This window comes from Rhipicephalus microplus, chromosome 1 (genome assembly GCF_043290135.1).
Source record: "Rhipicephalus microplus isolate Deutch F79 chromosome 1, USDA_Rmic, whole genome shotgun sequence".
NCBI lineage: Eukaryota > Metazoa > Arthropoda > Arachnida > Ixodida > Ixodidae > Rhipicephalus > Rhipicephalus microplus.
In genome coordinates this window covers 255,841,982-255,854,253 of record NC_134700.1, presented here as the reverse complement: position 1 = coordinate 255,854,253, position 12,272 = coordinate 255,841,982, and the positions used below count along the sequence as shown (strand labels likewise).

The window sequence follows — 12,272 nt, the reverse complement described above, 5'->3', positions numbered from 1 at the left end:
AATGAAATAAAAATTTCTGGTGTGAGTGGGTACCAAAACTGGGTAGTTTTTGGGTCTGCGTGGGGACAGAACCTGAGATGTTCGCGTGGCAAACGCATGTTACACCACATGACCATGCTTGTTCTGGTAAATACAGTGAAAGTAACTTTATCTGCTTGGAAATGCTTTAAAATGAACTTTCATACTTCACAAACACGCGCGTCCTGTACACGTGCTTCGCAATACAACATGTAATATTGCAGCCATGATGCGGGGCACAAGCGCACGTTCCCATCGGACGTCAGAACATGTGATTATCATATTGACTTCGTGGTTTAAAGCCAGTCAACTAGTACACGCTGCTGCACCTATTTCCCTAGGGCCACTTAGGGGGTGCATAGCAAGTTCGAAAAGGGTTCATGCAACAATTTTTTAAAGCACGCATAGGAACAGAACATCGCTATCGCGTTCAATTAATAAAGCGAAGCTTTTGAGTTTCTTATGGCGTGGCTTGTCCTTCGTTGTAGTGTGTAACCACCGGTGGCACATACCCGAAAGGGCAGTCCTTAGAATGTCCGCTGGATGGTGGCACTTGTATATGATGAATACATGATGAAATTATGTCAGATGGCTGTACTCGGAGTGTTCACTAGATTAACAGACGGAGGGACGGACGGACATACAGGTGGACGTACGGACGGAGCTTAAAAGGACTGACAATTGCCAGGAACGTGAAACGAGATGACTGCACGGATGGAAAGATTGTCCCTTGTATTGACTCAAACTAACCCTGTTTTTCTCGTGAGAAGTAGATTTTCATGTTTTATTTCTTCATTGAATTAGCGATATATGATTTGTGGCGTCTCTGTTGGCAAAAACATAAACTATCATGAATCCCCTGTCACGTGACCATGCTTTTGTGTACACGGTCAACAATTTATTGATTAGTGCTGAACTATTGTTTGATTCTCTATAGTAAAAGATAATATTTTATAAAAGTATACGTATAAGCTTGCGTTCGTAGTACGCATTAAAGTGGCGCTGCCTTTGCGTGACATATACGCAGTTACGTTTTCGATTACTCTGTTGGCGACGTGGTACAAACGCCGGGAAGCTCTATAGAGCCACACCATCTCAATGTAACGGCTTTTTATTTTCAAAAAAATAGTTCTAAAGCGCAGAATAAACATGGTTAAGCATAGTTCTAGGAAATACTGCAAAATAAGAACAATAAACGTGGTTAAGCATAGTTCCAGGAAAACTGCGAAATAAGAACAATGACAGCATGCATAAACCACCAGAAAGGCTCACCAGATCAATACTCAGCGTTGCAGGATGAAAAGGCACTACCATGTTCAGAGCCTTTCAGATCGAAAAATACTGCTTATAAAATGACTACGAGCTCTTGGGAATAACTACTGCAGCTGCGATCACTACCAAGGGTAAGACTTCTGTCGCGCAGGAAGAAACTGCACCGAAAAAAGTCAGTTGTTGGTCCCTTTCAAATATTCCATTAGGATTACACAGGTAATACGATCTGCTTCGGTTAAGCGCTGAGTTCACTGTGTGTGTGTCTCGTGATAGGGGCGATGTTCCTAAAGCCGTGGGTTTGTCCATCCCTTTTATATCTCTCGTGGTACCTCCCCACCTAGTTCTAAGATGCGCGCATTAGTGTGATAGGAGCGGGCGGAAAAACGGACGGACGGATGGACGGATGGACGGATGAATGGACAAATGGATGGATGGATGGATGGATGGATGGATGGATGGATGGATGGATGGATGGATGGATGGATGGATGGATGGATGGATGGATGGATGAATGGATGGATGGACGGACGGACGGACGGACAGACAGACAGACAGACAGACAGACAGACAGACAGATGGAGATGGATAGACAGGTGGATGGATGGAGATGGATAGACAGATGGATGGATGGATGGACTGGCAGACAGACGGACGCTTCGCCCCACTGATCATAATTCACTGGGTGCATTTTTGATTTCGACCTGTGCATTTTTTTTTATTTCGACCAGGCTTCGTAGCGTGAACTGCAGTTTGAGAGAAGAGCTATAGTTTCATCAAGATTGGGTTGGCTTCAATCGGGACTCCTCTTTCTCTACACTCTCTCCTTCCACTTCCGTATACTCGGGGCGTAGCGACGAGATTTTGAGTAAACACCTTATTATTGCAGCAACACACAGCACTGATAAGCAGTACGACTAGAAAAAAGGATACTATAACAAAAGGGTAGAAAAGTAACGTAATACCTTGTCTATTCTTAAAGTTTACGGTACGATGCGCCTTCGAGCTCGCTCGACGAATACTGCTGTCTGTCTCCCCGCTATGGAAAAATACACAGACACACCCGTTGTTCATCAAAACGAAGCAAAAAATCAGAGCTCTGGGTGTCTGGATTACGTTGTAACTCTGTCTCTTCCAACCGGCGCTTCTGAGACGTTGAACACGCTGAGCGTGGCTGCAGCACCAACCCCAGCGGAGGCCTTCTCTCTTTGACTTGCAAAAAAACCTCGAGGTTCCCCAGAGCCTCGTGCCAACGCCAGAATGTTTCCGTCGCGATATCAGAGACTCGAGAAACACACGCCTGGATCCGCCTGGCTGGGCGTCGTGTTTTCTCGTCGGCTGCTCACTCTGTTGTATTTACATATCCCCGCAATTCGCCGAAGAAACTACTGAAACTCTAAGGAAAGGCATGGCTATGGGCTGGCAGAGCGCACCTAGAGATGCGCTCGAGCAGCCTGTTTTTCAGTGTTGCGTCCGCAGTCTGATACCGTAAGCAAATGTTTATTTAGGACTTGAAATCCGTAAGCAGTGACCCAGTGAAAGAAATACTGCGCAGATGATGTGTCATGATCATACGAATATGATTAGAAGAATTGTTTGGAATGATCCAAAGTTGAAAAAAAAAACTTTGAACTGCAACTCAAATTTAGCCAAATGATCTCAATGTCTTTCTTATATCATCAATTTTAGTTGACTTTATTAAACGAGTCGATCGTTTTGTAGTTTACACAGTATGATTTTGCAGTGAAAGGACTTCTTGTGTTCTGCTTGTATCACCTGTCTGTTTTACGCAGAAGTAGAGTAATCTCCATTTTCACTATTTTTATAGTGCCAAAAGTTTTGGACCAATAAAACGAAAACAAATCGTCAGCAGCAATGCTTTTACTGGCTTGTTTATTATAGATATCAACCTTTATTACCTCGGCAAATTTTTGTCTCTAAGTGACATAGTTTTATTATTCAACTTTTCAAAGCCTTTTAGAGATATTCATAAACTTTTTCAAACAAAAGTGAGTTTTCAAAACAAATAGTAAACCACAGCAATAAATGAAAGCGTCTAGAAGCATACCTGCCTAAACAGTGGGTGTGCATTACTATAGTACTTTTTATTGGAGTTCTCCTATGCCAATACTAACTACCATTGCATAAAGACAGGCAAGATAATCAAGGGATCCATTAGTCACTATGCTGCTCGTACTTTCTGAATGCCAGCCTCGGCTTACAAGTATCTAGTGCAAATTCTGTAGCATATTTGTGATCCAGTTGAGTCAGCAGGCATAATTCAAACTTTAAACGTGATAGCGTTCAGGAGCTTGTTTCGCCGGAATTCCGGAGTCAGCATCGGTGGTGGTCAGCGAAAAGTCATCATCCCACGCGTGACCTAAAAATTGAAAACGATGCAAATAAAAGAAATGATAAAAAAGACCTTGGCTTGAGGAGGCATCGAGCCCGGGTCTTTTGGGTTCGCGTGGGAATCGAACCCTGGACGTTTCCATGGCAAGCGGATGTTCTACCACACGACCACGCCTCAGCTGGCGCATAGAAAGAAAATAACTTCACCTGCTTGGAAATGCCGTGAAAGGAACTTGCATAGTTTACAAACGTACACTTCCTGTATACATGCTCCAGTATAGAACATGAAATGTTGCAGCAATAATGCGGGGTACGAGCGTACATTGCCATCGGGCGTCATAACACGTGATTATTATATTGACATCATAGTTTAAAGCCAGTCACACACTACAAAAGGCACATTGCCTACTGTGCCTATTTCCCTAAGTACACTTGGTGGGTGCTTAGCAAGTTCGAAAAAAGATAGATGCACTAAGTGTTTGAAGCACGCACTGGAAACAAGACATCCCTACGTTCAACTCCTAAAGGTGAAGCGTTAGGGTTTGCTAATTTTTCAAAGACTTACAGAGATATCCCTTTCTAACCATTAATGCCCTGTGCTTACTACCGTTCAGTTAATGATAGAAACTGGAGGCATCAATATGCTGACATTAGGCACGCATTACGAGCCTTTTGTTAGTGCAGTTTCTCCTGTGTGTTGTCCTGCCACACTGCTTTCTTTAGCTTGTGAAATATTTAGGAGTAAAGCGCCTGAGGATATTGTCTTGGCGACGTGTCATGCCAACGTAATGGTCCATCTTAGACGGGTATGCACCACGAAAATTGTGTCAGCCCCACTACTCCCTACTGGTCCACTAAACAGTATTTAATAGCACTGCATAAGAGAGAACTTACATTTAAGGTCTAAAAATTGGTTTATATGCCGAATTTTATCATATAAGCAATACTTCGTACACTGTTGTGGTGCGTTACATAAAGCTGACTTACGGCAAAATCACTGATAGTGGGCAATGAGCGAAAGATGAAGAGGAATATGAATGGAGGAGAAAATTGTCCCAGTTTTGGCTTAAGACCGAAGCAATGAATGCAATAGCAACACATTGGGCTGTTTTACGAAGTTAGGTAAGTAGACCATACGAAATGTAGTGATAGTGGTAGATTGTGCTTGACTCGACAGTAATGCAGTAACCACAATATCTAAACAGTTGTTGTGAATAGTTGACTGCGCGACGTGTGACAGGAGGCGAAGTCCAAGTTCTGTATCGGGAAACGTCACAAGCCACTGGTTATCATGTCGAAGTACATTAACATCGAAGTCTCCAGTGACTATCACGGAAAATCCTGTAGGCACACCGCACCGAAGTTGTGCAGCAAGAACTTCATGACGTCAGTCTTGGAGGTTCCTGGTGAGATGTATACTGTTTCAACGACGAGGCCGTGGGATGTTATAATGGCGCAAGCGTCACCACAACTCATCTGGGGCGGCGAGTTGGGTGTGTCCGTCTACAGTGATAGCAGCGGTGTGCATTTCGATGGAAACCAAATTCATAGGCATGAAAGGACCGGAGACTTTTCTAAAAGTCCAGGACTTGATGCGAGCAATTTTTCCTATCACTTCGAAGTGATATCGGAGCCAGAGGCTTTATGGAACGCCCCTTCTATTCAACTGTAAGTGCTTCAGTGAACCCACTCCTCTATTGATCAAGCCATGGGACAAGTAAATGTTTAGGGTATAGCTTATACAAAGTGGATGTTTGTACTTTGTATAAGTATCGGCATAGTTTACTGTCGTTTTTATAAGTCGCTTAATGAGGTTTAATTGTTCAAAATAAATATCACTTGATGTTAGAAGTTTATTTCTGGCCCGCAGCCTCGACGCAGCTACCTGCTTTCGCCAAATGCCACCAAGTATAGGGGGGATTTCTTCACAGTGAATCTGTGTATTGATTCTGGGAACAATCGGACTATAACTGAATGACATTGCTACATTTTTTTTGTTCTTCTGTTTTCATACCGTGGTGTCATATAATAGGCACCACGATGAAGCGTTTCCTCATAACCTAACCTTTTCTTCCTTTCTCTGCTGCATTTTCATTTTAGACCTTACCTTTTCTTCCTTTCTGTGCTTCATTTTCATTTTATTTGTATTTTCTCCCTATGGCGTTGCGAAATCTCGTTAACTTAAACCACTATTGTGATGCGTAGCGCTAGCCGTGCAGGAAATGCAAAAAAGAAAATCCATCATTATCTCCCTTTTGAAGATGGCGTGCACCCCATGCGTCACCGGTACACAGAGAAACCTGTGTTCACGCAATCGCCTGTTCGTTGGCGCTGCTGCACAAATGGGGGCGCTTCAAGCTCGTGAAACGTTGCGACATACTAGGGGAGTGCCTTGCTACGGATGAACGCGTTCGAACAAACGTGGTCGTAGGCATCCGGCAAACTATTTTCTGTTTGTTTGTTTCGTTCTCTTTAGGGATCCTATATTCACTCGTTACGTCAGTGCTCCTCTACAAACGTTCCAGGCGTTTTTTTTTTCGCGTAGGGAAATATGAAAATTAGAAACATCGTGTGACCACCCTCGACACTGTTTTCCTTCCTCGTTAAAGAGGGGGAGGGGGAACCTTGAAAGCAGTCGTTGGTAAATGCGATAAAAAAGAGAAGATGTGATGCCCAAAGTTCGCTTGAGTGACGTCTCAGGAGCAAGCAGCTGAGCCAGCATTCACCGGCAGTATACCCATGCTGTGCGTACTTGAGCTCTTTATTTTTCTAGTCCATGGTGGCAGTGTTTCAATCAAGCCGAGGCTACGGTGGCGCAGCAGTAGCAAAGACAGCAGCAACAGCGAAGCGAGCGTTTGGCGAACAGACAGCCTCTTTCCCGAGGCTGTCTGTTCGACAGGCCGCGCCTTTCCATGGCCGTAAAATTTCGAGGAGGCGTTTCCTTCTCGTCCGCCATTCTGTCGTTCCTCCGTCTTTTCTCTACTTCTCTCTTTCCTCTCGCTATCACATCCTGCACTCCCGTTCGATATTGTTTATTCAGCGATTATCCTGTTATGACGCGCCGTCCAACAATCTCCAGTCAGCTTCACATATATATATGATTTTCTTTTTTTCTCGCTTTTCTGACATTTTCACTTCTTTCTTCATCGTGTTCGAGATTCCCTCGCGCGTTTTCCTTCAGACTTCTTTTTTTCTTTCCCTACTTGACTGCGCTTTATTTTTACATTCCGTGATTTTGACACTTTCGCGTTATCGCGTTTTGTTGCCGCCACTGGAGGGGCCGGGCGAAGAGTGTTATCGGTCCTCTGGAAATCGTTTACGCGCGCGCGCGCTCGTGGAGGCGCGAGCTTTTCGCTCTAAAAGGAAGACGGCACCCCCTCTCCTCCCCTCCATTTTAACAATAACGGATGACTCTTTCTTTGGGGATCATTGTTTAATTGAGAAGGCGGCCATTTCCTCGCCCCATGGAGCGTGGCATCACAGAGAAAATGTTTGCTTGGATCTCGGGCAAGTCGCTTTCCCGCTCACTTGGCTCGTGCGTATTCGGTCGTTTATTCTCTTTCGCGCTGCGCTGTTTGTCGCGGCGGGCTGCTCAAAGCCAGTGTTGTTGCTGTTTTTCGCTCTCTCATTTCGTATTGCCTCAATCTCTCTCTATTTCTTAAACTCTTCTGAAGCAATGCTCTTCTCTCTCTGTTTATATGCTATAGATAATGTCAACCACAATCTTGAAGACATTTTTCGCTTGTTTGTTTGTGCATCGGTCTTGTCTTTACAGCAGCGTGACCTCTTGCGAAAAAGGACGGCCTTGCAAGAGGAGGAAACAGCGATTAGCGGCAAAGCAAAATAAAGCGCTGAGCTTCGTGCAGGGCTAGGAGTGCAATAAATTGCAAGAAAGTGACAACCGCGCAGTTCTGGCCAAGGCGTGCGTGTCAAAAGAAAGCCGCCAGGGCATGTTTTTCTTTAATGGCTTCGACACTGGTCGTCTATGCTTCCTCTTCCCGCTTCCTCCGCTGCGTGGACAAAAAACAGGAGAGGGCTGCAAGTATGTCACGTACTGAAAGGGGAAGCCAAATGTTGTAAAATGAAGGACCTCGAGCCTCTGTACGTAAAATCTTTAGGAAGCAGATATCGGAAAACAGAAGTCGTGGGGCCTGACTTTGCCCTCAATGAAAACTAATAGGAGCCGGCGTCTCACATTGGCAGTTGTGCGTCATTTATACAAGCTTGTTTTATTTTTTCGTTCATTTCATCTGCCTTCTCGATTTAGTGTGTATAGCGTGTGCGCCGTGTCTTGAACATCAGAAGGCGTCCTGTGAAGCTCCTAGATTTCTCTTTTTCGGGGTGTTTGATACTTTTTGTCACGACGCTGTGCAGAAGACAGCGCGCAAAATACGTAAGCCCCGCGGGTCTTATTTTGCTTCCAGTTGTCTGGAAAGAGAGCAAAATACTGCCTCCTGTGATGGGCGCCAAACACAAAGAAAAGCAGCATCGTGTTTACTTCGCTGTTGGCTTTGATTGAGCTGTCTAGAAAAGTCTTCCTTGACTCCCACGACTTTCGAATGTTCGTGTACCAGTACTGTCAGACAAAGTTGCCCTTCACTGTAATTCTTTTATTTGTCTTATTGTAGGGGCCTCCAAAAACCGCTCATGATAATAGACGCCGTCAGGTAAAGGAACAGGTGAACATTAATTACAGATTTTAAAGACGGCAAGCTCGCCATCGTACTCCTCTAAATAACTTGTAACTGGTTAACAAGTTATTTATATAACTGGATGACAAGTTATAACTGGTTAACGAACGTAACTCGCACAAAACAACATAACGCACACAATGTGCAGTTGGTGTGGTGTCGCCGTCGTCTGACTCTCTACAAGAGTCCGTGAACCCGAACCGTGGAATCATCCGCCCGGAACTCCCAAAGAGCCTTCCGTCGCCGACCATATCAGTTCGCAAAATGAGAAAGCGCTTTTCCTCAAGCTCTGACATGATCTCGCTTCCCGCCAAGTCACGTCACCGCTCATGCACAGTGCCACCTCTAGCTTATTGACGAAACTAATTATGCTAACTACGACTAACTTTTTCATCACTTCCACGGTGCGCGTATGGGTGCGTACCTGCATGACGAGAAACACGGAAACACGGCCCGTTCGAAGCAATCTTGCAACAGTACTTGAATTGAGAGACGATGAAATGAGCTTTGAGTCTGAACATGACAGCGTCTCACCTCCAACCTCTGATGGCGACGATGCTTTGGGCCAAGACTGGCACCTCCACAGCTATTCAAGAGTGGGTTTCTTTTACGGCCTCAGGAGTCGTGCTCCGCTGCAGGTTCGTAGCTGCTGACCTTTGCGAACAACGTTATAGCTACTCGGTTGCGTGCGAGGTCCACACAAGCTGCGAAGCTTCTCTTCACGCTAAGAAAGCCACCCGGAACACATCGCGGCCCCGCACTGTGGAGTGGCGCTAGGCGTTTTACGACCGCACGTGATTGGGCTCTTTTTTGTCCCGATGGCGGTGATCAATGCAATCTTCAAAAATACAAGTATGTGACGGTACACTCTGCGCACATTCCCACGCAGCCTCCGCCCCGCTATTTTAAAGTTTGGCATGACACGGCTACGTGCTGCATTGCATGGCGATCAAGTACAGTGCCACCACTGTGTCACTGAAAGTATACACGTCATTGGCGGTGGCTGCTTAAACGGACGGCTAGGATTGCAAGATCTCCTCCGCTACACGGACGAGCGTATAGCGTTCGTATGCTCACCCGCTGCTGCTGATAGGCGAATGAAAAGTCGTTATGTTTTCTTGTTGGAATTCGTCCTTCCGTTGACCCGACAACCCACATATGCTTCGACGCACATTTCGGAAAGTCAGTCTGTGCTGAGAGAGGTGACTGTTAGAAAGAGGTGACGTAAGACGAACGGCTGAATTTCAAAGGAGTCCTGACGTACGTAGGCATTATTCTCACACAGCGAATCAAATTATATTGAAACGCCAGCAAGCCTTTCTCATAGAAAAGCGAAAATTTTCTGCGAGAAGTGCATGAGTGTTTCAGAAATGCGAAGTTCACCACGTGGCTCGAGCAATGAAGCTGTAGCTTGTTTGATATGTTTTGGTATGCTAATAGCAGCGTTGCGTACAGCAATGATCTTTCTGATACTATTCCTCAGTCATTTCTTTTTTTCAATACACATGTTTTTAGTTTTTTTTGTTTCTCGAATGTTTTTGTATATGTAGTGTTTTCTGTTTCCGTGTTTATCAGGTGGCAACAAACAATAACATACTTTAAAATTTTTGCATATTCCATAACATTCTTCTCGTTTTAAACTCATATTTTTTTGCAAATAGCATTCAGTATGGACAATTTGGTATGCTAGAATGCGTGCTCAAGTACCTTTTGAATGACATATAATTCTTCCCGTGACCTGTAAAAACTGCTTGATTGATATGTAGGGTTTAACGTCGCAAAACTACTATATGATCATTAGAGACGCCACCTGTAAAAACGGACTTTTTTGTTGTTGTTGTAACGAAATGGCTTAGCCGCCTGGCGCGCATGCGCCATCAGGTGATAACTACTGCACTGGGGGTGAAATTACGCGCACCCTCCACTACCTTCATTCCTTGACATTAAGTCCTCACAACGCTCTGTGATGACAATGCTTAGGAAAATTTGCAGGTACAAAGCAGTACCACTTATCAGTAATCGACTCGGTGAAGCGTTCAATGATACTTTGATAACGTTAGTTTACTTACAGTATGCTAAAATTTCCCATTTTCAAGCCTGTTCAAAGCAACGGAATATTGGCAAGAGGGCGAGTGGTTGAAGTGTGGTTCTAATGCGCTTAGTTCTAAGCCGAGTCACCAGGGGGATTCGGAACGCTTCTCAGTAATCTGCATCGAAAGTAATGGCGCTCAATACCTCAGGATAATACAATGCGTTGTTGTGTAAGCAAAACTGTTTCAACGATTTCCACGTTCTTGAAAACTTCACTTTTATATTTTATAGTTATTTTGGGGCACATACACTGTAAACATTATTTTTACTCTTGATCACCACGTCATCTGTAGTTGCATCTAGAGGGCACTATATTTTTTTAAATATCATTCCCCATAAGAATGTCGGTACTTCTAGTGACAACTGGGGCCGCGAAATCACCGGGCTTATTTTCGTCGTGTTTTTTCTCTGCACAGGTAAAAAAGCCGCACCTTTAACATCTTACAGCTCTGTCGTTTCAGAGATAATGCAGACATGTTCGGGCTGTCGCCTTCACTGAGATGTCACGTATAATGTTTAAGTGTGATAAGATTCTATTCGTGCATCGAGCGCCTTATGATGTGGGCATGAAAGGAAGAGTATGCACTTAGTAGTGAAGAAGTATGACAGCTTGATGCTCGAGCATCGCAAACAGCGGAAGGGCAGGTGAAGGCTCAAAATCTCGGCTAAGGTTACTCCTCTGATAGCGCACTTGTAGTTGATGGATGACTAGAAAGGGCTTTTGGGGGTAAAACTACATAGGACAACACTATGAAAGACAGAAAACAGTTTATGTACTTTTTAGTTCACGTATTATATCGTGTCCCCCTGTTCCTCTTCCAGATTCCTTCATGTTTCTGCGCACATTTCACCATGCTTGGCAACCTAACCGGTAAACAGATGTGTAAAGCGATAGATACGGCAAATCAAAATAGACCATAACCCTTTAATGTCACTGTGTAACGCGTTGCTGGCGCTGTATATGACTGGCCTTTTAAAACATATTTTTTCTTGTTCTTTTTGTTTGCTATTCTACGCTTGGAAAGCGTGGACGTTTTTCTTTGGCGCTGGCTGCATCGAATACGTGCTATCGAAATGCAGATAAAAATGCCAAAATGTAGCTGAAAATATGGCAATAAACCGTAAAGCTTATCTCAGTAAAAAAAAATCTACGCTTAAGATTGAATTAACCCACTTCTCATGAAAGAAATATTTGTTTTTCTTTATGTCACCGAGCCTCTACCTCACCACACATGAGAAAATGGTACTGCTTAATCATATACAAGTTTAGAGTGCATTCCTTCTTTGTATACGTTTTTGACGTGTCTCTTACCTTGTTGTTTTTGATGTCTTTTCAGGGCTGGCCGAGATGCACAGCCGGTCCAAGCATTACTCACACCGGCTGCGCTCGGCGGCCGGAAGGTCCGTCAGGGCTCCGGACCCGTCCGAGCCATCGCCCTACTTCGACAACAGCACATCGAGGAACGTCACCACGAGTGCTGGCAAAGCAGTCTTCCTGCCTTGCAAAGTGCGCCACCTTGGCGACAGAACGGTCAGTGCTCACCGCTGTACACTGTACTACGCTGTATTCTGTAAGTGACCACCTGACAGAAAAAAAAGTTAGAACAGGCGCATTTATGATTACTGCCATGCATCACCTACTGCGACACGAAAACCAGCTAAAAGACTGCAGCAGCCCTTAAATAAGGCAGACGAAACAAAGACAAGAAAAGAGACAGGAACAGGAAGGACGTTGGATGATAAACTGACTTTATTTCATTAAAACACGAACAGCAAGCCGATGTGAGCATACGCGGCGAAAAAGGCAATCACAATGAAAACACCCTATTACTATACATTCTTAAATCATTG

At 44.5% G+C, this 12,272-nt stretch overlaps 1 protein-coding gene across 2 annotated transcripts in view; it reads left to right on the top strand.

Moving 5' to 3' along the window:
- LOC119186935 (protein amalgam) overlaps nucleotides 1-12,272 on the top strand; it is a 307,392-nt gene that overhangs the window by 220,890 nt on the left and 74,230 nt on the right. For both annotated transcript variants that reach the window (XM_037435281.2, XM_075893704.1), the window contains exon 2: nucleotides 11,759-11,952. In XM_037435281.2, coding sequence (XP_037291178.2) covers nucleotides 11,759-11,952 — 194 coding nt within the window. The remainder of the gene's footprint in view (nucleotides 1-11,758; nucleotides 11,953-12,272) is intronic.